This window comes from Hevea brasiliensis, chromosome 12 (assembly GCF_030052815.1).
Source record: "Hevea brasiliensis isolate MT/VB/25A 57/8 chromosome 12, ASM3005281v1, whole genome shotgun sequence".
Lineage (NCBI taxonomy): Eukaryota > Viridiplantae > Streptophyta > Magnoliopsida > Malpighiales > Euphorbiaceae > Hevea > Hevea brasiliensis.
In genome coordinates, this window is record NC_079504.1 from 20,560,704 (window position 1) to 20,587,151 (window position 26,448).

The following is a 26,448-nucleotide window of genomic DNA, read 5'->3' on the forward strand; positions in this document are numbered from 1 at the left end:
AGCTAAATAGCAACAAGATAGAAGTTGAAGGTGTTAGAAGAGTGAAGATCAAGCTGCAGAGTAATTGTGTGAAATTGTTTGATAAAGTGAGATGTGTTCCTAAGTCTAAAAGGAACTTAATTTCACTGGAAAAATTGGATTCCTTAGGGTACGCATGTTCCATTCAAGGTAGACTTATGAGAGTTATTAAAGGTGTTTGAAGAGTGAAGATCAAGCTGGTGGGTGATTATATGAAATTGTTTAATGAAGTGAGATATGCTCCTAAGTCTAAAAGGAACTTTATTTCTCTAGGAAGATTGGATTCTTTAGGGTATAGGTGTTCCATTCAAGGTGGATTCACAAGAGTTAACCGATGTGCTCTTTTGATCATGAAGGGGGAGAAGCTATGCATGAGAAATCTCTACAAATTAGAAAGTAGCACATTGATTGGAAAAATATAAGCTGCGGTAAAGGCTAATATTGACAAAAAGGAGTGTAAAGATCAAATGCAAATTAACTTTTGCAAAAATTGCGAATGTTAATTCTATATGAATTGAAGATTAAGAGGGTTGAAAATATTATTTGATTGATGCAAGAGAATTTAAGTCAAAGTAGAGATTTATCCTTGAATTCTTCACTGTTAAGATTTCTACAACTTTCCTTAGCCTTGAAGAACTTTGAAAAGTATGCTTTTAGGGCACCTGTTGGAAAAATTACCTTTAAATTGAACAGATCCGTGTATAAAAGGTCGTCAGAAAGCAAGTTCTTGGTGCACCTGTAAAGTCTATGGCGCATCTGTAAAATCCGGGTAGGGCACAAACTCAAATGAAATATTTTTCCTTTTATAATTTCTAAACCAGTTGCTCGAACTGGAATTGTATTGAAGATTACACTTTCCAGCCACAACTATTTCGAAACAATGAAAAATTTAAGACATCAACTGAACATCATAATCCATTTTTTTATTGAAAGAGAGAGAGAGAGAGAGAGAGAGAGAGAGAGAGAAGGACCAATCAGAATAAGCTACAATAACTCACAACAATCACTTGATGGACCATGCCATTCGCTAAGCCCTCTGGCAACTGGTTGCCCAAAATGAACTTGGGTTGACATAAAAACTAAATGCCTCTGTGCACGGGATGGCTACTTCAAAAGTTCCCATCCTGAACCTCTCCATATGGCAAAGGTAATCCAACCCATTACAGTAAATCCAAAAGAGGCGGCTGTCCCGACTGTTGTTTGGCATGGTTAGGCCTTGAGGTAGATGTGGCCCCCCTTCCTCTTCCTCTGCCCACAGCAGTTGATGGTGGTGGAGCAAGTTTAGGCGCAAGCTGCTCATTTTTGCTGGAAGCAAATATAGATCCAAGATCTGTTGATTTCTTATCATTATATGAATCCAAACTAGACATAACTTGATTCTGTTTCATGAAACGGATTGAATTCAGAGGATTATGGCCACTATTCAAACTAACCACATTCATTGTAGAAGTCACTTGTTTTGGTCTCAATGGCTCAAATGAATTTTGATTGTTGAACCCCCCGATACCATGTCCATTGGCTTGGAAGTTCATACTATTGGCAGAGCTTGCATTCAGACTGGTACCATAATTGTTTGCCAATGATCCCAAAGATCCATTATTAGAAGTTCCAGATGCACTGGAAGTACCACCAGGTCTTGGAGGCCAATTAGCAAAAGGATCTAGATCATCAAAATTTGAAGAAGATGATGCTCCTGTATTCGATTGCTTATCAACATTACTTAACTGAGGGGTTAGACCTGAAGATGCTCGAGGAGGCCATTCTATGTCAACTGGAGGACATGATGTAACTGTTTGCTGACCAGGTACAGCAACGATTAAGGAAGATTCTGATTGCAAAGAAGCTAAGTGAATTGGCTGATTGCTCGAAACAGAGGGAGTAGACAATGGCTTGCTTTTAGAAGGCTGGTTTGTAGTAGTACGTCCTTTTGAAACAGGACCCCAATCCTCATCCCATGAAGGGCTACTTTTTGATGCAGGAGCAACAGTTCCACTTGTTTTACTTGAGGCTTGAGAGTGAAGCCCATTGGGAAAAGGTGCTGTCTTCACCTCTGGAATTCCAGAATCAGTTACTGTAACCCCTCTTTTTTCTTCTATTATCCTATAATAAGCTCAAACCATTGAAAGCAGACATAAAAGATCCTACTAACACTAACAACATAATCAAAATGATTGAAAGAACATAAGTGATTTAACTAGCGTGGATGAAAGTAGCCAGGAAAGAAGTTTTGGAGGTCTTTGGCACAAAACATTATTATGGTACCTGAGGATATCCTTCACAAAGAGCATATATTTGGCAAACTGCTGAACATTTAATTGTTGGGCAGTGAGAAGAGGGATAAGTAGTCGAAGGACATGCTCTGCTACAAATTCTACTCCATACTGACAAGAATTAAGCAAAACGACAATGACTTAGATTCTTCTACATACAACCAATGAAGGGAAATTAATACACGTGTATCAGTAAACACTATTACCTGCTTAAAAATTGAATTTGCAACCCCAAGGGTACACATAAGGGTGGGAGCAGAACGGTCAACAGCTGTACAACGTTGAATTGTTTGCAAGATTTCCAGAACAGCATGTTTATCGAGCATGTGAACAAGATCCCCAAAGCATAACAGAGCATTGACTCTTACCTGACAATAGAAACAAATTCACAGCTTCTAATTAACACTGCACTTCAACAAAAAAGCATGGGTGCACAGTAAATCTCACTAGTACACCTCTTTAGGTATTCATATGAACAGATACGAGCTTCATTAACATAAGCTACATTAGCACAAAGAATAATAATAAAAAAGAATGCAAATGATAAATAAATACAGAAACAAGCATACCGCAGCAACGGTTGTTTTTAGTGCTAATCCATGGACATGAGGCAAAATTGAATGTTTCACTAGCTGCAAGGAACAAAATAAAATCAAAAGAGAGAGAATGAGATAATATAGACTACAGATTTTGACATGTCCCAACCCTGGCAAGCATGACAACAAGAATAAAATATCAATGTTTAGTAGTATTGCCAACCACAACAACGCCCCACCCCACCCCCCCGCCCAAAAAAAAAAAAAAAAAAAAAAAAACAACAATCCTTTTTTCCCTTTCCTCCTCTTAACAGTGCTGCAATGTGAGCATAACAACTAAAAAAGGAATATAGTACCAATAATAATGCAAATGCCAGAGTATGCTATAATGCTAAAGTCTACCTCCCATCAGCATATGTCATAATGCCAGTTTATAAGTCTTTTTTCCAAGACATTAAAAAAAAAAAATATTAATCTGCTACTAAGGTCCAATGGGGTACTACCTCAAAATTAAGGCAGGGTTACACACATGAAAAGGAATGAACTTAGGCTCCATTTGTTTCGCGAAAAATATTTTTCATTTTCTAGCATTTGGCGGCACTTAGAAAAATGAGTTAACAGATAATATTTTCCTGATTAAAGGGGATACTAATTTATTTTTAAAGAAAGTGACTTCCTTTTTTGAAAAGATGAAATTATTTTTTGAAATTTAACAATCTTATTAAAATGTGAAAATATTTATACATTCATGACATAAATACATTACACATTCCTTTAGTTTAGTATTGCATATATATATATATATATATATATATATTTTCATGGAAACATTTTCTTAATTTCCATGGAAAACATTTTCTATATGTCAATTATTTTCTGCAAAATAAAGAGCCTTAATCAGAAGCAATATGCTCATCCAGAAAAATTGTCCCAAGGACCCAAAAAAAAAAATACTTGCCCCATTTTTAAGGAGACTGTCGGTGATTAAATCCTCTCCAAGATGCCTCACACAAGAATGCTAGTTTAGATGGAGCCCTCATCTTTCAAATGCTCCTCCATGTAAAATTAAGCTTTCCATCAGGATTGGGAGCCTCACTTGTCTTATAATAGAAGGGCTTAAACAAGAACCATCCAGTTGTCCACCTAACATTATCCTCACCAATCTAGTAATTTTTCACACTGTCCACAACTGGAAAAACTAGATAAGAAATAAAGCTCCTAATCTGGCACACATCCCATGCTACCTGTTTGTAACATTCATACAAAGATTATCCAAGTCCCTCACTTCTGCTAGCAAAAGAAATTTATGGAACTGAATTTAAAAGGGGAATATGTTGAATATCATTGCTAAAAGCCCCCATCTCAAAGAAAATCCACACCTAGTTTGGACACCCATGACCCAACCAATAAGCTTTGCAAATGACAACCTTCCATTCCATGACTGGTTACACATTTTTGACATGCCAAAGGATCACACGTGAATTAGTATGTCAAGCACCAAGAACAACTTGGATACTGTTTGCTAGATTACGGATAGGAAACCTATATGAATAGAAAAACCAGTCAAACATTGAACTTTTGTTATTATGTACTCCAAAAGAGACTAGTCAATTTGATAATGATCAGTGACATGGTTCTTTGGCCGGACCCAAAAAGTCCCCTAGATATGATGCAAAAAAGATCTTGTTCTATCCTTGAAGTTTGATCAGAGATTTCTCTATGAAAAATCCAAATCAGAGTTTGAAATACTATCACAACATTCATTCTTATTAATCATTGACTATAATGTCCTCTTCCCTGCAATCTTGAATCATATCTTTTAGGCTTTTTCATTTGTTGCCTCTCTACATGGATTATATCATTTAACTCTTTTCATCAACTCTCTCTCTCTCTCTCTCTCCCTCTCTCTCTTTCTCTCCCCTTTCTGCTCTATTTATAGTGACAGACTTCCAAGGCAAGGATGAAAAGCACCAGCACATGAAAATGAAAGTATGCATTTACATTCATGAATATAATATATTGTCCGTATACACAGAAAGTAGACACACAAATCCATACAAATGGAAGTCACCTGAACATCAAGTTGCTTAGCAAGAGAAGGAGATTTTTTCAGGACTTCCTCTTGAATGCGTGGATCAGTATCATCATAAGCTCGAACAAGCAGTGGCAGGACACAGGATATTAAGTGCTCCTGACTTGTCTACAACAATTAGATAAGAGACTATCAGTACTGAGTATGATTCAAGGTGGAAAAGATGTTTATAAATGCAATAAAGGAGGGGAGAGGCACAGACAATGAAGGGAAAGGGACAAAAACAAAGATGCCATTCAAAGCTAATAGTTTAATATTCTTATTGGTAATTCAGCTAAGAAACACACAAACAGAAGTACAGAAGAAGAGAAACTAAATCCATAAGCCAGCTATGATTCATTGATACATGTCAAAATAATTTAGACATCAACCTTCCTCCTTTAGAAGGAGAATTTTATAGTCTATGTTTTAATAACTTGACAAGATTATAAAATTTCAGTACCCTAAACCCGATGGGCCTAAAACCCCTTTTAGTTAAAAAAAAAAAATAATGTAAAGGGACAATGAAATTCAAATAAAGGTCCTAGGGAAGAGAATTTAGAACCAGAATTTTTGCATTAAGCTGATCACAAGACTCATGTCTACAATCTATCAGCTGCACACCCCAAAATCTTTTACTATAAACAATAACATGGCAGGAAATTGCAATAATGATTTGATGATTCTAAAGTAAGACTTTTTGGGAAGAATGCAAAAATCCAGCAATGTAATAGGGTTGGCATGAGAAGCTTTTCCCAATCATATTAAATTTTTAACTTCAGCGGTTCAGCCACTGAGAGAATACTTGTGCTTCGTGCTACCTATTGCTCAGGCTTGAACCCAGGATCCATATCCCAAATCCCCTTTCATTTTACAGGATGTATGGACACTGGACCAATAATTATTAAGGCTTATTAAGACTTGAAACATTACTAACAAAATCAAAGCCCCAGCCACAGATTGTGAGGGGGGAAAAATCGACAACCAAAGTTTCCAGCAAAAACAAGATAAAAGGTACCATCAAACTGTTAAAAAAATAATTGAAAAATAAATTAAAACTAAACAAAGGGTGATATTGTCCCATCAAAATGGATTCCTGAGAGAGAATTTGAATAAAGTCCCACGGCATCTTTGAATGAAGTTGCCGCTCTCAAATTTCAGTCCTGCATCTTGAGGTCGCAAGTTGCAAGTCCAAACTATTACCAATACACAAAGTAATGGCCACTAAATCACAAGTAGACATTTAAAATAAATGAACCATAAAAACAAAAATGCTTGAAAATATCAAATAAACTCCATGATGTAAACTCCTTCCCAATTTCTTCAATATATATATATATATATATATATATATATATATATATAATATTTCTAAGATCATAGGAATTGGTCTAATGACTTGAATGATATTCATTGGAACACCAATACTTCATGTACCTTGTTAATAATAAGTTCAGCACGCTTTACAAGAAGCAGAAGTGTCTCGCCTGCAGCGGTATTCAGGACAGGAATAAGAGCTGGAAATGTCGATAGCCCAAAATCATTTTTATCCTACAACAGAATTTAAAACATCAAATTGTTTTTCTAACCAAGATACTAATGCATTTTCATGATATAGGTGGAATAAAAAAAATACACACACACACACACACACACACACAGAAATGGATAGAAAATAATGTTAAAACTAGATTGAAGAAATCAAGGGACTGATAGGTAAGAACTTTTAGCATTTACTAATAATATGCTCATGTTATTACTAAGATTATAGGGATTACTATCAGAAAGATTGAATAGATAAGATGATGTCAAAGATAGCATGATGATGTTCAAATCATTCATAATTCTCATCAGAAGTGACCAGATTGAAGATAAAATCAAGTAGCTGCAGCAAGCTATGAAAGACTACAGGAAACAAAGCAATGGAAGAAACAAGATGTCTGCTTGAGTGAAACAATACAGGAAACAATGCAATGGAAGACGGATGCATGAGTGACATTATAAGCCCATTAAACAACTGTGATACAGTGATACTTATTCAACACCATTATGAAAAGATTACCCTCACTAGTTAATTGAATCAGCTAACCACCAAGAGAAACTAAATTATATTGGAAATTGGTAAATAGGGACAATGAACTGCATGAATGAGCCAACCATTGACCTAAAATAACTAGGATGAAAGAAGCAGTACCTGAGATTCTGCTATTGTGAGAACCATGGGGAGAATCATTGGTTGCATCACCATATTCCTAAGTTCTGCACATAATGGTGGAAGTACCTACAAGAAAATCTTGTTTACTAAATATGTTCTTCCAATTTTGGAAAAAATAACTATCAATAAATGTTTCCATTAAGCTAAATGAAACAACAGCTTAAAGTGGAAGCAAAGAATATTATAAGCATGGAGGGATAATGTAAAACATGCTGGTAAACAAACACTGGTCATCAAAAAAATCTTTTTACAAAATTTTTGCTTTGCTATAAAAATCACACAGGGTATATTAATGTTTATTGTTTAATGAGCATCAGAAAGTAATTATATACAACTGAATGATAAAAAATTGAACAAGACATCAAATTAATGAGCAATGAAAATACGAACCTTGTACCGCAATACACGGGAGTCAAAATCTTTCCACATATCTGATAATGCTTTTAAGAACTCAGACTTCTGCATGTTATCTCTTTCCTGCAAGAAAACAAAAAATGACATTATCATTTCTACCACACCATTTACTTTTTCTTTCTCCCTAGAAATTTCCTTCAAGCGAAGTATCCCAAGTGAATTAATCCCAGATGCATTAGCCAGTTAAGATTAAATGCAATAGCATACAAGCATGTGGTCCAGGAAGCGAAGAGCACGCAACCTAGTGTCATTCCGGAAAAATGGAGAACCTGCAATGGAGGAACATAGAACTTAAAAACAATTCTAAAATTCACAAAAGAGGCCTTAAGTGAATGTTATGGAAAGTCAATCACTATATTATTTCTCTGTATATTCTGTATTCTATATTCCTATTTAGGATTTCTTATTTAGGATTTCTTCCTAATTAGTAAAACACAATTATAGGAATCAATTGTATATATATACCCATGTACAGATTAATTAAAATTAAAAAGAATCATCTCTTTCTACATTGTATCAGAGCAGGTTCATTAAGGAATCTAAATCTGAAATTTTTTTATTTCCCCGGTCTGTTTCTGGACTGAAACCCACTGTTACCCTAGGTCATCTATCTAGGGTGACTATTTGTTCTCACCACCCAGCTCAGGAGAGACCTTGGCCGCCGACCGGCCGTCTCCTCTGATCTGGTCGCCGAAATCCAAGCACGTGAGGCTCACGCACCCAACTCAGGTTCTCGCCGTTTCTTCACTCGCAGGCTCGTGGAGGCGCGTCCGTCGACAGTTTTGACTCCTATCAGCATTGCCGGCATCGCCTCAACCCCCTCATTCCATCACTATGTGCTGTTGCCTGATCCAGTACACTATTAAAGGACTTCTGAGGTTTGGCTCTCAGATCCTATTTCGGTATTTGCTTGATTTGTAATTTTGGATTATTTTGCGGCTGTAAGCACTTTGGATTAGCGTTTCGATTAGTTTTCTTTGTCTCAACCAATGGCAAACAATAAGAATGTTATTTCTGATGTGATTCCGGTGATGACTAAGATCACGGAACACAAACTTAATGGTTCGAATTACCTGGAGTGGAGTAAGACTATGAGGGTCTATTTGCGTAGCATTGATAAGGATGATCACCTTACTAAAGACCCACCTACTGATTATACACGGCAAACTTGGCTAAGGGAGGATGCTTGATTATTTTTGCAGCTTCGGAACTCAATTCACAGTGAGGTAACTAGTTTAATTAATCACTGTGAATTTATTAAGGAATTAATGAATTACTTAGATTTTCTGTATTCTGATAAAGGGAATATGATAGAAGCAGCCCATTAGTGAATCATGAAGACTTGGGCCAAGATCAAGCACCAAAGCCCTTAAGGGTATATTATAGAAAGAAGCTGGGAAAGAAGAATGAGCTGGCAGGAATAGAAGATTCTGGCAATGAGCTGAGTCATTGGGAAGTTAAGCAGTTAGAGGAAATTGCGGATGAAGAATCGCATGGCAATTAGTACTGTTGAAGCATTTTCTTTGTATATAAATAATGAAAAATTGCAGAGGGGATGGGCAGAGAATTTTGTATTTAGCAATTTGCTAAGAGCTAGCTTGAAGCTGGTTGGGGAGAGTGTCTCCTGGTTTGTTGGGTTTATGTATTTAGCATTTTGCTAAGAGCTAGCTTGAAGCTGGTTGGGGAGAGTGTCTCTTGGTTTGTTTTATTTTAAAGGAACAGAGTACTCTAATTGCTGTATGAGCATTCACTATTTTATAAAAAAAAAAAAAAGCTAAGTTCCATTTCTATTCTGATTATTTACAATTTTGTTCTTCACTCTATCATTTGGTCCGACCTGCCATTGTTTTTCCTCCATGCCCAAAACAAGAATGGAGGGACGAGTTGATTCGGTAGAGAAGAACATCACAGACTTACAACAGTTGGTTTCCGCCATGAAACTTGAACAAGAGCAATGTATGCCTTCTTTTCAAGCAAAGACAGACCAGCTTTCTCGCATAGAATCATTGCTTTCTTCTATAGCTCTCGGCAAATCTACAGTTCAGGAAGTGGACCCTTCTCTTCAGTCTCCTACCCACGGCACTTCCACTGTTCATCCAGTCACTCCACCTGCTATAGTTGACGCTGTTGGAACTTCTACTTTATCCCAAGAACCCAACCGCTTGTCGTTAATGATTCGTCCCTTGCTATTAAGAAAGTTGAGCTTCCGAACTTTGATGGTGTAGATCCGGTTGCTTGGTTGGCTAGAGCAGAGCAATACTTCGCCATTAACAATACGCGAGAGGAGATGAAAGTTCAACTTGCCTTGGTGTGCATGGAAGGCCCGGCGTTGCTGGCGCTTGCGTTGCCGTCACAGACACCCAATCTTTCTTGGTCCCAGCTTACTCTCGAACTCCTGCATCGTTATGGGGGAAATATGCGAATCAATCCTTATGAACGCTTGTCTACTTTGCGTCAAGATTCTTCTGTTGATGCTTATATTGATGCTTTTGTAGCTCTTGTTTCTCAAATTGAAGGCTTGTCAGATCAACAGTATTTGGGTTTTTTCCTTAGTGGTTTACGTGATGATATTCGAGTGCGCATTCACTCTCAAGATTCCACAGATATCTTTCGCACTATGACTCTGGCTCGTGAACTTGAGTTGGAAAATCAATTTATTCTGCAGTCTTCATCTCAACTGAAGCGATGGAATGACAGTGGAATTCGTTGGTCTCCTCCTGGGTTTAGCCCTAAAATGGATATGGGTAAACAAAGTTATGGGGCTTCTGTTGTTACTAAAACCCAGCCCATTTCTAGTGTTTCTAAATTACAAGAGTTACCAGTACAAAAATCTCCAGACCACAACTCTTCTGGTCCATCTAAGCCTTCCTTTCTTCCCACAACATCGACACCACCTCGGCCATCTTCCACCTTCTCTCGCAACCGGGGCACCCGACACTACACCCACCAAGAATTCCTAGACTTGCGAGCTAAGGGACTCTGCTATAAATGTAAGCAGCCCTTCCACCCCATGCATGAGTGCCCAAACAAGTCTTTGAGAGCTTTAATTATTGGCGATGATGAAGAGAAACCATCAGATCCTGATTTGGGTTTATCAGAACTTGACCCTCCTCAGATTGAAGTGATTAATGAGGCTCATTTCAACACTATGGACCTTCCATTTTATTCTATTGGAGGCATTTCATCACCAAAAACCTTGAAGCTCCAGGGCAAAATTCATGGTACTGAGGTCACGGTTCTTATCGATAGTGGAGCCAGCCACAATTTCATTGCAGGTAATCTCTCTTCCAAACTCAATTTAATGGTTGAATCAACGCCCTCTTTTGGTGTCCGATTGGGTGATGGCCATAGGGTTCAATCAATGGGTGTTTGTCGACAACTTCAAATCGATTTGGGAAATTTGGAAGTTACAGTTGATTGTTATCTATTTCCGTTGGGGGGTGTCGATATTATTCTTGGAGTAGCATGGCTGGAAACTTTGGGGGAAGTTCGAATCAATTGGGCCACTATGCAAATGTCTTTTTCTTGGAAACATGAAGTTATTACCCTCTCGGGCAACCCTTCTCTTACAAGATCTGCGGTAACTGTTTCTCAATTGCACAAAATTATTGATGTTGATTATTCAGTATATTTATGGCAATTATCTACTGTAGCTGCTGCTTATGAATTTGAAAATGAAATCTCTCCATCTAAACAAAATCAATTGTTGTTACTTCTGAATCAATTTCAGCATGTTTTTGGTGATATTGAATCTCTACCCCCCCATAGGCAGCATGATCATATTATTCCTTTGGTTGCTGGCACCACTGCTGTGCATGTCAAACCATATAGATATACTCATTTTCAAAAGGATGAGATAGAGAAGTTAGTGCGGGAAATGCTTGCTGCAGGAATTATCAGACCCAGTTCTAGCCCTTTTTCGAGTCCCGTTCTATTGGTACGAAAGAAAGATGGCAGTTGGCGTTTTTGTGTGGACTATCGGGCTCTAAATAAAGCTAACATTCCGAATAAATACCCCATTCCGGTGATCAGTGAAATGTTAGATGAGCTCAACGGGGCAAAATATTTCTCCAAGCTAGATCTTAAATCGGGTTACCATCAAATTCGGGTAGCCGAGGAGCACATTCCAAAGACTGCTTTCAGGACTCACTCTGGCCATTATGAGTTTGTGGTAATGCCCTTTGGATTAACGAACGCTCCAGCAACCTTTCAGGCTACCATGAATGACTTATTCTGCTCATACTTGCGCAAGTTAATTTTGGTTTTCTTTGATGACATCTTAGTATATAGCTCAAGTTGGGAGGAACACCTGCAACATTTGCAAATGGTATTTCAGCTTTTGTCCACAAACCAGTTTCGGGTTAATAAGAAGAAAAGTTCTTTTGGGAGAACAATGGTTGAATATTTGGGGCATATAGTTTCAGCACAAGGTGTCGCAATGGATCCCGCAAAAGTAACTAGTGTGCTCAATTGGCCACAACCGCAAACATTGAAGGCAGTGCGGGGATTTCTAGGGTTAACTGGCTATTATAGACGGTTCATAAAGAATTATGGCTTGATCGCACAATCTCTTACTCAATTACTTAAGAAAGAATCTCAAGGGAAATTACAGTGGACACCTCAAGCTCAGGAAGCTTTTCTTTCTTTAAAAAATGCTCTTGTTTCTTCTCCGGTTTTGGCTACTCCGGATTTTTCTAAAACATTTGTTTTAGAATGCGATGCCTCGGGAAAAGGTTTAGGTGCTGTTTTGACTCAAGATCGAAGGCCTATTGCTTTTTTTAGCAAAGCTTTATCTGCTCAAAACCTCGCTAAATCAACATATGAAAGGGAAATGATGGCTTTAGCCTTGGCAGTACACCATTGGCGCCCTTATCTTTTGGGCAGAAAATTTTTAGTCCACACAAACCAGTGTAGCCTACGGCATCTAGTGGAACAGCAATTGCATACTCCTGCACAACAGTTTTGGGGTGCAAAGTTGATGGGTTATGATTTTAAAATTGCTTATAAACCTGGAAAAACAAATGCAGCAGCGGATTCTCTTTCTAGGCGGGATGGGGAACTAGAATTGCAGGTTATTTCTCTTCCACAGTGGATAGATTGGTCTCAGCTTGCGAAGGAAATTGCTCTTGATCCTCAACTTAAAAAAATTATGCAAGACCTTCAAACTCATCCTCATTCTCACAAACATTACTCTTTAATTCAGAATCATCTCTTCTACAAGGGACGTATTGGTCTTACCTGCATCATCAGAATGGATACCTAAGTTTCTGACTGAGTTTCATTGTACTCCAACCGAGGGCATTCGAGCATTCATAACTTACAGAAGACTTGCTTCAAACTTTTATTAGCCAGGCATGATGAAACGAGTTCAACAATTTGTGGCAGAATGTTTGATATGTCAGAAACATAAATATGAAGCTTCATCTCCAGCAGGGTTGTTACAACCTCTGCCAATTCCTAATCGAGTATGGGAAGACATCTCCTTAGATTTCATTACTGGTTTACCTCGCTCATTCGGAATGGATGCAATTCTAGTGGTGGTAGATCGTTTTTCTAAATATGGCCATTTTATTGGGTTAAAGCATCCTTATACTGCTCGCACCGTGGCTGACGTGTTTGCTAAAGAAATAGTAAAACTACACGGCCTGTCTCGGTCAATAGTAAGTGATCGCGACCCCATCTTTCTTAGCCTTTTCTGGTCTGAACTTTTCCGTCTTCAGGGCACTCAGTTGAGGATGAGTACTGCTTATCACCCTGAAACAGATGGCCAAACAGAGGTGTTGAATAGGGGGCTTCAGACATACCTTCGTTGTTTCATTTCTGAACAGCCAAAACACTGGAGTAAATGGCTATCATGGGCTGAATACTGGTATAATACTAGTTATCATTCAGCAGCAGGAATGACTCCATTTGAAATAGTCTATGGGAGACCTCCTCCCACTCTCACTCAATTTTTACCTGGTGAAACTAAAGCTGACGCAGTAGCTCAAGACTTGTCCACCCGAGATGAATTGCTCCGCCAACTGTCTTATAATCTCAATAGAGCTCAACAACGCATGGTTAGGGCTGCTAATAAGCATCGAAGAGAAGTGGAGTATAAGGTTGGGGATGTTGTTTTCCTTAAGATTCGCCCTCATCGACAGTCTACTCTTTCTAAGATCATTCGTCCAAAATTAGCGACCGCTATCTTGGTCCATTTCCAATTATTCAAAAAATTGGTGCAGTTGCTTACAAGTTGCAATTACCAGAGTCATCAAAAATACATCCCATCTTCCACGTTTCTCAATTAAAAAGGGTTGTTGGACAGCATCCAGTGGCTACTAATTTACCTAAAGACATGGAAGTTGATGATGAGTTAGTAGAGCCTGAGACTTTATTGCAGAAAAGATTAGAAGTAGTTAATGGGATTCAAGTGCTACAGGTCTTAGTCAAATGGAAGGGCAAACCCCTAGAGGATGCTACCTGGATGTCATATGTTGATTTTGTGACTCAATTTCCAGCTGCCAACCTTGAGGACAAGGTTGTTCTCCAAGGGCGAAGTACTGATAGAAGCAGCCCATTAGTGAATCATGAAGACTTGGGCCAAGATCAAGCACCAAAGCCCTTAAGGGTATATTATAGAAAGAAGCTGGGAAAGAAGAATGAGCTGGCAGGAATAGAAGATTCTGGCAATGAGTTGAGTCATTGGGAAGTTAAGCAGTTAGAGGAAATTGCGGATGAAGAATCGCATGGCAATTAGTACTATTGAAGCATTTTCTTTGTATATAAATAATGAAAAATTGCAGAGGGGATGGGCAGAGAATTTTGTATTTAGCAATTTGCTAAGAGCTAGCTTGAAGCTGGTTGGGGAGAGTGTCTCCTGGTTTGTTGGGTTTATGTATTTAGCATTTTGCTAAGAGCTAGCTTGAAGCTGATTGGGGAGAGTGTCTCCTGGTTTGTTTTATTTTAAAGGAACAGAGTACTCTAATTGCTGTATGAGCATTCACTATTTTATAAAAAAAAAAAAACAAGCTAAGTTCCATTTCTATTCTGATTATTTACAATTTTGTTCTTCACTCTATCAGAATATCTCCCATATTTATAATATGTGTAAGGCATTCTACCTTGCTGAGAAATAATATAGGTCTCTCACGGCATTCTACCGTGCTGAGAAAGAAGCTGCTCTCCATACTGCTTCTAATCCGGTGTTTCATGAGCAGACCAAACATATTGAGATTGATTGTCACTTTGTTCGTGAGAAGATTCAACAACAGATCGTCTCAACAGGACACATCAAAACTGGAGAGCAGTTAGAAGATATGTTCACAAAAGCTCTGAATGGAGTTAGGATTGACTACATTTGAAACAAGTTTGGCATGATTAACATCTATGCTCCAACTTGAGGGGGAGTGTTATGAAAAGTCAATCACTATATTATTTCTCTGTATATTCTGTATTCTATATTCCTATTTAGGATTTTTTTTTTTAGGATTTCTTCCTAATTAGTAGAACACAATTATAGGAATCAATTGTATATATATACCCATGTACAGATTAATTGAAATTAAGGAGAATCATCTTTTTCTACAGTGAAAATCCTACTGTATCTATCATGTGATAAGCCACAGAAATTGTTAATATGACATTCAAGCATCTATCAGGTAATGAAAATATAGCCATTCAAAACCTAAACCTGATGATAGCAGTCAATTGCATTTCTGTTACAAGAATTATAAGACATTGGAGATTGCATTATTAATAAGAAAATGGAAGAAGCAATGGCCCGCTAGCCTTTCATCAAGAACAATACCAGAATGTACAAGACTAAATGGTAGGGGTGTTCATTTGGTCAGTTCAGTTAAAAACCGAACTGAACTGAAAACTGAATTTGAAAATGAATTAATAAGGAAGCCAAATCGAATCAAACTAAATATTTCGGTTCGGCCCAGTCGGTTCTTGACATCAATGCGAAAACTCAATTGAAGGATGAAGAATACGGAAAAAAGTAATAACACAAGTTCAAGATTACCCAGTAAAAATTCTAGCACATCTACAAAATCTGCAGCATAATTATTTTTTTTTTAAGAAAAATTAACAATTAGTACAGATACAAACCACCAAATCAATTCCCATAACCTATATCAAATTTGAATTAATCATAACACCAAAATCAATTTCCATAATTCAAACAATGTAAATCAAATATGAATTAATCATATTTGATTTTGTAACAAAAAATCAAAATCAAGTAATTCTAAAACACCAAGGTGTGGTGAATAGCAAATCTTGGAGTGGAGGTCGCAAATGGAGGCTTCAACAAGGAAACACTGGAAAAGAAGTAAAACGGCTTTGTGATATTGCCGACAAGGAACAAAGAACAATGGCAAGTGACCAACTGGATTATCGTTGGCAAGGAAAGAACAAAGTAGAAAACCAAAAGAAGAGCAAAGCCAACTGGATTATCTTCGACAATGACCACAAGGGATGGGGTTGAGGCTATGAAGGCGAGGGAGTAATGCAGTCAAGGAAAACTGATTGGAGGAACAATTTTGATTTAATTTTTCATCTTACAATTAAGAAGTTTAGGTTTCTATTATTTAGGAAATTCAATTAGGAATTAATATTTTAATTATTTAGGAATTCTATTGGTTATAATTTCCTAGTTAGTACTGGGTTTTATATTCCTAATTAGTGTTGATTTAGTATTTTTCTTATTTTCTTATTTAGCAACCATATAGGCATAAAATTCATACAATAAAGACTTCTTTACTCCTAATTAATCTTTCCCACATCCTACATTTCAGCTTACCAAACCCAAGGAATTAGAACGAAGGTTTGTCATTCTAGGTCTCATATCCACAGTAGCTAACAAGGCCTTAGTAGTTTTTGTTTGGGCCCTCATGCAAATTATTTATGACAAGAAACACCCTCCTGCGTTGCAAAACACCTTACTTTCCTCACTCTCTTTTGGTAAATGCCAATTATTTTCCATCTTGCAGTACATCCCATCTAACATCATTATTTGTAAAAGTAGCAACCAAATGAAAATTGCATGTAACTATGTATTTGCATATGTAATATTATACCTACACTACAAAGATGGAATGATGATAAATATATAGAGTATGCACCCATATGAAATTGTCCAGAGGCCCATGTTGTACCTGTAAAATCCATTGCTGTTGGCCTGAACGACTCATTTGCTGAGATCATCCTCTGCAGGTCAGGAACTAAATCTTGCGGAATAGAGGAGAAAGCTTCACTGGACAAGTAATTCAAGGTATTCATGTACTGCAGAGAGGAAAACAAATCAACAAATGCTAATTGAAGACAAACCAAAAGTGGTGCAAACTTATTAATGCAGTATGGGAAGAAAGAATTTAGGAATTATTCTCATTGTAAAATTAGAAAATTTTTAGAGTTTTATTACTTAGGAATTTTATTCTTATTAGGTCATGATTTAGAAATTTTAGTATTTCCCAGTATATTTTGGTTTAATTTAATATTCTTAATTAGAATTGAATAAGGGTTCTAAAATCCTAACGTGATTGGGATTCCTAATTCGATAAATAAGATCTAGGGTTTCTATTGTTTAAAGAAGCTTTGTTATGATAATTTCCATGAGATCAATAATATCTTGAGAATTAGTTCTCTTTTCTTTAAGGATTGGTCCTTCATTTCTCTTTGTTCTTGATTCTTTCCCTTTGTTCTAAATCTCTTATGTACCGTTAAATAATGAATAACTATGATTTAATGTCTCAGCTTCATAAGAAGGTTTGACAACTGATTCTCAACTTTGAACTCACTCTAGAATAGCCAACATGCAATGAGATGGAACAAAATATTAAAAGGCCCATTCCCAAAATTATAAAGTGTCAAATACATTTTGAATGGTTCAACTATCTGTATGTGTCAACATTGTTACCATGGTATCTAATGAATAACCAAAAAGTGCTAACCAAAATTTTCTCTTACACCTAATTGTTTCCAAAGTTGTTCTCCCATCTGAGAAAATTATGTATGTTCTCCAAAACACTTTAAAATTAAAATGTGCTGGACTTTGGACATTCACCAGATGGGAAATGGCCCTTATAAAATTTTATTTTTCATATATGAGTAAAAGAAAGCATGAGAACCACAAGGGAGTTAACAGCATTCAAAAACTAGTACATTAACAAATGAGATATATTACCACCAAATCCCCTCAGCTTATACCCTTACTTCCCTGTCAGCCTTTGCCCTCTGAACGATAAGAATTTATTCAGTTGCAACCATAATATGAACAACGAATACACTCTAACCGTTGATTATGATCAAACGCACAAGAGATCCACTATAATCAATGGTCATAATAAAACCATTGCGTATACAACCATTGTATTCTAAAATTTCTCTCTCCTGAACTAGACCCGACCAAAAACTGGAACTAGACTGGTTCAAACCTGACCAGAATTGATCAAAATCGTGGTTGACTTGAACCATGATTGAATTAGACCGGAATCAGCCCATTTGGTTTCAGGCCAAAACTGGATTTTTTTTTTCATTAAAAAAAATATCTACTGTTGGATTCGATCAAAACTCGGTTGAACTGGAATCTGAACCAGAAACGGAACCATGGGAGGACCTTGGGGGCCAGTTCAGGTTCAAAACCAGTGAACCAAAACTGGCCCATGGCTCATCCTATCCAAACATCAAATGCAAGTATAATAATCCCTCCTTTGGAATAAAGCTTTCCTATCACCCATAAAAAGGATGAACATTATTATTAGAGGAACCCATGAAATAAAAGGATTCTGGACCAAACTCAAGGACTTGGACTATTAGACACCTAAAGTTAATCTTTTACTAGGACGTGTGATGCAGTATTGGATTAGAATACTTAGGAATTATAGTTATTGTAGAATTAGGAAATTTAGAGTTTCTATTATTCAAAAATTCTTCAAGATTTAGTATTTAGTATTTTATTTAGCAAGTTTATCTTAATTTAATATTCCTAGTTAGAATTAAATTAGGGTTGTAAAAACAATAAATAGGCCTAGGCACCTAGCTTTTCTGTTATTATTATCTTGATTATCATGAACAATTAAATAAAGTGTTCTTTTGAGAATTTGTTTCTCTATTTTCTTGAGAATTTGTTTCTCTTGGAAATTAGCTTTCCTTTAATTTTCCTAGTTCTTCATCAACGTGCTTTGCTTTCAAAGCTGCCGCACAGTGAATTCCATGTTCACCAACCTTAGATAAAATTCCACCAATTTTTTCTTAGTTGCATGCTTATATTCAACTTTGTTGAGTTCAAGCCAACAGGAGACAACTAGTGAGGAGATCAAACAAGTCAAATCGCATGAGGCATGGACAGACATGACTACACACATCTGATTGCTCATTTTCATGATAAGTGTTCAATAAAATAAACTCTTGACTTCCTAGTTAAAATACTTAGAGAATTCAATCAACATAGCAACGTCTTTATGTATACACTTCAAAACAACCACAGGAACGTTGAGTAATTTCCATCAGCACCTATCACCCCAAAGGCAAAAAGAACCTTGCTAAGAGTACCACAAGATAACCCGTAGCCACAAAGAACCTTGCTAGAAGTAGTATGATTCCATTAACATCATTTAAATCTAGCAATGCCTTCAAAACCACCTACACTGATATGCCAGTAAAACAACAAATAAGAAGCAAATTCAGCACATTTTCATAGGACTTTTCAAACTTTAACAAGTTATATAAACTCATTCATTAGATCAATAATTGTCATTCCTGCCTTTAGTTTTGAAGATATTGGTCCACTGTCTATATCTAAAGAGTTCAAGGAAAATGACAACAGAAAGAGAAGTGGGGGTGGGGCAATTATTTTTCCTCAAACATCTCTATCAATCTAAACCTTTTGCGTTAAATTTCACTCATCACTTACTTCAATTTATAGTGCAAAATTTACTGAACTTTACTTCTCATTTCGTAAGGTCACAAGGACACTTTCTGACAAGTTTACTGAAAATATTATATGGAAATCTAGAAAAACTAGCTTATCGCAACTATAAGATGCAAACGTGGATCCCTTAAAACTCAAATTCGCTATCTCACTCTCTTCATTCTCAAGTGATGTCATTAGACATTTCTGACAGGTTGGTAAGTCAGATCAACATTTCCAGCAACCATTAACAAGAATGTAGCTTGAATGACCTTATAGAAACAAATATAAATTTTTGCAACTTTTGGTGCAAAACAGTTACGGTGGTGAAAGTAATAATATGTTGAGTGACCATGGGTGACCAAGTCATTAATACAAACTTGAATAATTTTTATACAAACTCAAATTTATTGACAATACCTCACACATCACCATCATGAATCAAATTTATAGACACCCTCTGAGTCCCTAACAGGTGTAAGCCACTACTCAACTATGCTTTGACCAACATGTGAAGAAGGAGAGTACTTGGAGCAATCCTACCCTTCAGCATTCTCATGTTAACTGGTTGCTTTAACAAAATAAGGTATTATAAATGAAAGATGACAACAGCCCTAAGGTGACAGCTCAGTGGAAACTTGAGAGTCCATCTTGGCAGTATCAAGTTCAATCATGGAAAATGGAAGGTAAGAGTTTATCAAATGAAGGCTACAGAGACCAAGGCTTGACAGACCAGAAAAATATATAAACAAATAAACATGCTAAATAGTATAGCTAAACCCTGATAACAACCTATGCCACTCATCACCTTCTTTTTCATCCCATGTATTTGTTTATCTTTTGCAAGCAGAGCAACTTTTGAATATCCAATTCACACATAATGCAGCAGATTTTTCCTGTCAACAGGTATGGTAATTTTTGTTTTCCTCTAAGCTTTTTCTTAGTTCATTGATATTCATGTTTATATTCTAATAATTTTGGTTCAGATGTCATTTAACTCAGGTTGAGAAATACTAAGAAAAGGTTGAAACTCTTGAGAGAGAATAAGGACTGAAACTTTTTAAGGTCATGTAATTTTTCCTGATCACACAACACAATAAAGAATATCCTTCTTTAGATAAGACACACATGCAACTTAGACATGTTCCTGTTTCTAGAAAATAGAAACACATTTAGATTTACAAATGATGTCAATATGTCAGAAAAAGGCTAAGTTTCAAATTAAAGTATACCATCTTGACATTGTTGTGGCAGTCAAACAAAGGCTTGCGAGCAGTCAAATGGTACGCAAGACATCCAAAACTGAAAATATCAGAAGAGCATCCAGCTGAAGGTGATTTGCTTCGAATAAGTTCAGGAGCAGTATAATTTATAGATGGCTGAAGTGGCAATATAGAATCCTCAACATCATACTCCTGGATGATTCACACAGAAAAAGGAAAATAATAGATAAATGGAGTTCACTCAAAACATACTTCAATCATCCATGTGATGAAACTGAATGGACTACAATTAATAAGTAAAACTCCATACAAGATGAATTACATAATAAACATAACAGTCATATAGTTCATGAAAAAAAGAGTAGGTCACATTTTCACAACATTCAGGGAAACCCTGAACAACTTAAGAGAAGTTGATGAGTACATTAGACGGAAGAAGGAGAAAAGATTAAATACTTGCAATAATTACTTATTACTATAAGCAAAATACATAGAGCAGCATGTCATACAAGGACTTTAAGATGAAATGTGTAATCATGGTGCAAGAAATGTTTGAATAAGGATTGGACTTTTTAACAAAATATAACTACAGGTCTACAGCACTAATTATGGAAAAGCTGAGAATAGGCCATCTTAAGATGGCTTGACCATATGCAACATTTAACTTTACAAGCAATGATGAGTAAGGGTGATTATGTTCAAGTAGAAGAGGCAAGGACAGAATAGCTCAGTATGCTTCATCAAAATTAACTTTTCTGTGGAACATATTTTTCAAAAAAAAAAAATTCAGTGCTTGGTTTTAAAACTAAAAAACCAGCGGAATTATTTTATGGCACTTACATTACATTGGAGAAAGTTGATTATTTTTCACTAAAGAATACCGTGAGAATATTTGGACCCACAAGCACTCAACACTTTTCCAGTTTGTTATTGAATACAAAAGGAAAAGGCAAATTGCAGTGGCCAAAAGTGACCAGTGACAATTGACCATGGACACTTGGCAGCAATCATGGACTAACCACACATGCCCATATGATTCCTTATGTTCCTTTCCATTTGATGAGTTTCTGAAAATTTTTGGAAATTAGCATCTATATTGAAAACAAAAGGTTTTATTTTTCCTCAAAAATGGATTAATTTTCTAGACCATATAAACATTTTCTGTTGACCAATCTTCTTATGCAGCCCAAACACCAAAATATTCAGAAAAACTTTACAATGAAATGAACAGAGCCTTAGAGAGTATACAATAAATGTCTCTTTTTTTATGATTGTTTTTGCCATAAACTAATTCAAAATTCAACTCACAGCATAATGAAAGGCCTGAGAACTAGGCAAGTTGCCTGAAGCCTGGTCTGTTGTGATTGCAAAGCCAAATCCACTAAGCTTCCATGCTCCTATTGAAGTGATTAGGATATTCTGCAAATTATAAGATCATGTTGAGATATGTGAAAGCCTAACTACACAAATCAACGTCATAAGTTCTCAACCACAGATTTATAATATTCAAATTAACATTTAAAGGAATTGCACAAACAAATCTAGCGGAAAAAGATAATGAAATGAGATTTGTCCTTTAAGAAGGGGGAAAAAAAAAAGAGTTGCTGCCTTGTAAGAGACAATGGACAATTGAAGTCCCCTCATTTTGACATATGCCCATGCACATATCAGGCTCAGCATGCATGCAAACAGCAAGTCTTGCTTTCTATATCTCATTGCAATATTTAACATTACATTGGAAACTTTGAAGGAATGTATAAGTAGTTTAGTTTGAGTTGTTATGGGTAGAAAAGAGCTTTTACACTACAGATGTGAATATGTGATCTGGATATATTTCGTGCAGCTTGTCATCTTGAATTAGATCATTTACTAGTTAAGTTAACACCACAGATGCTATAGTTCTCACAATTACCATCATAATTATTACCAGTCATCTTTCCACCAATAATGACGTAGTTCTCACCACCTTCCTTGAAGTGCCGATGTAGCTAGAGTAAACTTGAAAATTGCCAATTGTGATCTTGTATTTTTGGGTCAACCTATGTTTATAGGTGGTTATCATTTTCTTCACAATCTTACACTCTTATAGCTTGTATTAAACATGCCTCTGTAATTATATATTCTTTGCACTGCTCTATCATTTTTCTTTTATGGGTTTAGCATTTATTTTTTTAATGTAATTAAAGTATCATACATAAAAAATAAAATGAAATTATCTTATTCTTATGTACTTTTTTAATAAAGGTATCCATCCCTAATGCATGTGCTTGCACTTTGGGTCTATTCCCCAGGTTTTGATAAAAATGACTCTGAGTATCTTGAAACTTGGGGAAGGAAACCACCCATGCCCCAGATACAACTTTTTCCTTAATATGTCTTTGATAAATATGCAGCTGAATATCCTAAAAATGGGGAGAGAAACAAAGAATGAAGCGCAAACCTCAGGCGATATTGCCCGATGAATGAGATGCGCATTGTTGTGGAGAAAGTCTAAGGTTTCAGCAACTTGAAGTAAACCATGTTTCACCTCCAATAAACTCATTTCCTGCAGAGAGGGGGAGAGTTTTCAGAAAGTATAAATACCATCACAATAATAGAACAATATATCAACAAAAGTTAGAGATAATATGCACGCGCTTTCCATGGATACATTGGTTCAAATCTTTGAAAACATAATTTCATTGTTAGAACTCAGATTTGAGTTCATACAAGATACTCCAGTTCAACAAAAGTTAAAGGACCTTAAGATCTCAATTTTTTTTCTATTAAATATAGCTACAGTCATTATAAGAACTCTTCACAATCACAGGCAGTCTATAACTGCCAAATAAGACAACCCTGCAATTCTAGCCCTTGTCTATACCTATGCCATATAGGCCCAACTATTCCGGCCTTGAAGCTCTTCAAAAAACCTATGCTAGCCAGACTCCTCCTAAAGAGACTAGAAACATAATCACCAACTGTTTTATGAATTATGGTTGTCAAAATAAGCATAATATGTGAAGCATAAACCTTGTACAGATGTAAAAAGAGGGCCATGAAGTTAATGGGCATGCCAGAAAGTGACCTCAAAAATGAAAAACTTGAAGAATATTCAAAGAATAATGTAATACGGTCCCAAGCTAAGGATCGTGTCAAAGGACGATCATAGACTTGGACTTGTTCTTTCCCCAACCTATTGTGCCTAACTGTGAGCTATATGAGGGAGCTCCAACCTTGCAAGCTCAATAAGGGAGCTAGCAACCTTGCAAGCTCAATGAGGGAGCTAGCAACCTTGCAAGCTCAATGAGGGAGCTAACAGCCTTTACAAAAGAAAGAAACTATGATCTGAATTTTTCCACACCTTATTTAGATTGTAAGTTTAAATATACATGCTAGGAGAATATAATTAGAAATTACAAGAGATCTGGGATTGATTTAACCTATTACTATAATCTTGGGATAGATAAGAATTAATTACTGGTAGTAAACCTCTGCAATTACAGAGATCATTATCTTCCTTGATCACACTTGTATTCCTGTACTGCTGCACCGATCTGCATTCCCTACTTTATTCACTTGGGCATCTGATCTTCTTTACTCAAACCAATTGACCATCCTCTTTAACAGATTCTTTCCAAATGGTCATCTGATCTAGAGTTATCTACCCTTAGGTCAGTTCTCTCTTCTTATTCACTCGGTCATCCGGCCTCCTTTACATAAACAAGTTAACCGTCCTCAACCTACTCCTTCCACCTGGTCATCCAGACCTATGCGGGCGGGTCACTCACCTTCAACCCGATCTCACAGATGAGTGTTTCCCATCCTCACGTTGACCTGTTCCTCCTTTCTCTTACATGATCCATATCATAATGAAGAAAGAAGGCATGGGGATGGGGAATGAACTTGTCATTAGGCTAGTCGCTACACTAATCATATGGCCAATGGAAGAATAACTCACAAGCACAAGCTCAACGCAAAAGATGTAAATGAGCTAATTAATACTAAAATGGATTTTATGGGACAATGGAGAAGAATGCCTGAAGAATGATGGAAGAAAATAAAAATTAAAAAAAAAAGAGAAAGATAATAATAATAATAATAATAATAATAATAATAAATAAAAATGAAGAAGAGGTCATATTCCAATTTAACAAATTCAAACTTTGAAAAGGGAAATTGATGTGAGAAAAAATGCTACTTTAGCTTAGCGCTTACAGAAATATTTGGTCAATAACTAATATCAAAATGAATGTCTATTGAAAGAACTAGCGATTTAATATTTGGTCATTTCAAATTTTCAATACCTCTTAAGTGATTTAAAAGGCTATAGTATTGTATTCTTTCTTAAGAACAGACATCTAATTCCATGAGAAAGATGGAAGACAAACCTAGAATCAGATAAGGAGAAATGCACCGTGCTTTCAAGTTTACTGAAGCATCTCAAGTTAACATAATTTGTTATTGAAGCAACAATAGATCACACTGCTAGCCGATATATGAATAGAAAAGAAACTGAAACATGAATAAAAGTTTGCAAACTCACTTTTATCATGCAGTTTGCATTGGTACATGAAATTATGAACATTAGCTTGCAAACTAAAATAGCAACAATAGATCACACTACTACCCTAAATTATTGAGGAAAATGCAAATATAGATAATTACATACCAAAGCAATATAAAATATGTGGAATTCATGCCGTAATTAGTAAAATGAAAAAAAAAAAAAAAACACACACACACACACACACACACACACTGGAATGTGAAAAACCATGAAACAGAAAGTTTACAAAGTGAATAGTCAGTCACCAGGTACACGGTGAAAGACGCATAATCATTCAACTAAAAATGGATATTCATTAAATAGCACCCCAAAATCAGAAAGCCTATTGAATTGAATTTCAGCTTGGCATTCGCTAAATCACACACGCTCCATTAAAAAAATCAAAGCAGTATTGAACAATTGTAAATTGCAAAAAAAAATCCAAATTCAAGCAACTAACCACCGCAGTCGAAGCCAATCACTAGTGCTTACCATTCCCTTCAGCTCCTTAGGCACCTTCGCCACATTCTCCATATTCCCCAGCGCATTGGCTGCTGACGCAAAAAGTGGCTCCGTTACCATAGCCATCGCATTCTTATTCTCATCCAACGCCTGCACCACGTGCACCACTCCCGGGTGCCTCAGCCTCACTAGCCTCGCTGCATCAGCCCGAATCACATCCAAAAAGGCGTCCTCCGTCGCCTTCGACAGTCCCGCCCGAACACGAGCCTCCGACAATGTCCTCTTGTCTAGCACCCAAACACACACGGTAGGGTACTGGTGCGCGCGCGTGGACTCACGTGCAGCCTTAGCAGAGTACAATTTCCAAGAGAGACCAGGTCCAGCGGAGCCGATCTGGTCAAGGAGCTCATAATCCTGCAAGGCCTTTGGACCGGTTACTTCCTGTACGGTGGTCTGCACGGTCTTCTCGATCACTGCTGCCGTCTTGGCAAGCGCTTGGGTTAGGGTTTTCATGTTTAGAGACATTTTTTCTTCTAGGTGACACTATATGGATGATGCCACCAAATTACAAATCAATGAATACGTATATACAAGTCTCTATATATATGTAGTTGGAGGATTCAATGGGCGGGAAGACGAAGAATAAGGAGGAGAAGGTGGGGAGGTCGGTGGTGGTGGTGGTGGTGCTGGTGGAGGGAATTGAAGTAAGAGATCACCAAGGTTGGTTCATATTTTGCTTTCCGTCCACCTCTACTCCCTCTTTCTTTCTGCAATTTCCTTTAATTTCCACTTCTTCTCGCTTTGGCTGTTGGTCT

The 26,448-nt window shown here is 36.7% G+C and overlaps 1 protein-coding gene across 4 annotated transcripts; it reads right to left on the reverse strand.

The window, feature by feature from the left end:
- Positions 1 to 800: 800 nt before the first annotated feature.
- Positions 801 to 26,448, reverse strand: LOC110667969 (SCY1-like protein 2 B). Of its 4 annotated transcripts, none has more exons than XM_058131253.1 (14): positions 25,664 to 26,448; positions 23,084 to 23,188; positions 21,952 to 22,062; positions 20,653 to 20,835; positions 16,668 to 16,794; positions 7,732 to 7,793; positions 7,501 to 7,587; positions 7,090 to 7,176; positions 6,333 to 6,446; positions 4,896 to 5,024; positions 2,858 to 2,920; positions 2,495 to 2,656; positions 2,281 to 2,399; positions 801 to 2,118 (listed from the first exon to the last, which is right to left on the reverse strand). In XM_058131253.1, exons 1-14 carry the CDS (start codon positions 26,156 to 26,158, stop codon positions 1,179 to 1,181), a joined length of 2,784 nt encoding a protein of 927 aa, XP_057987236.1. In that variant the 5' UTR covers positions 26,159 to 26,448; the 3' UTR covers positions 801 to 1,178. The 4 variants fall into 4 exon arrangements, with proteins under 4 accessions (XP_057987236.1, XP_057987238.1, XP_057987237.1 ...); XM_058131255.1 differs by having other exon boundaries at positions 21,952 to 22,069; positions 25,664 to 25,810; XM_058131254.1 differs by having other exon boundaries at positions 25,632 to 25,772.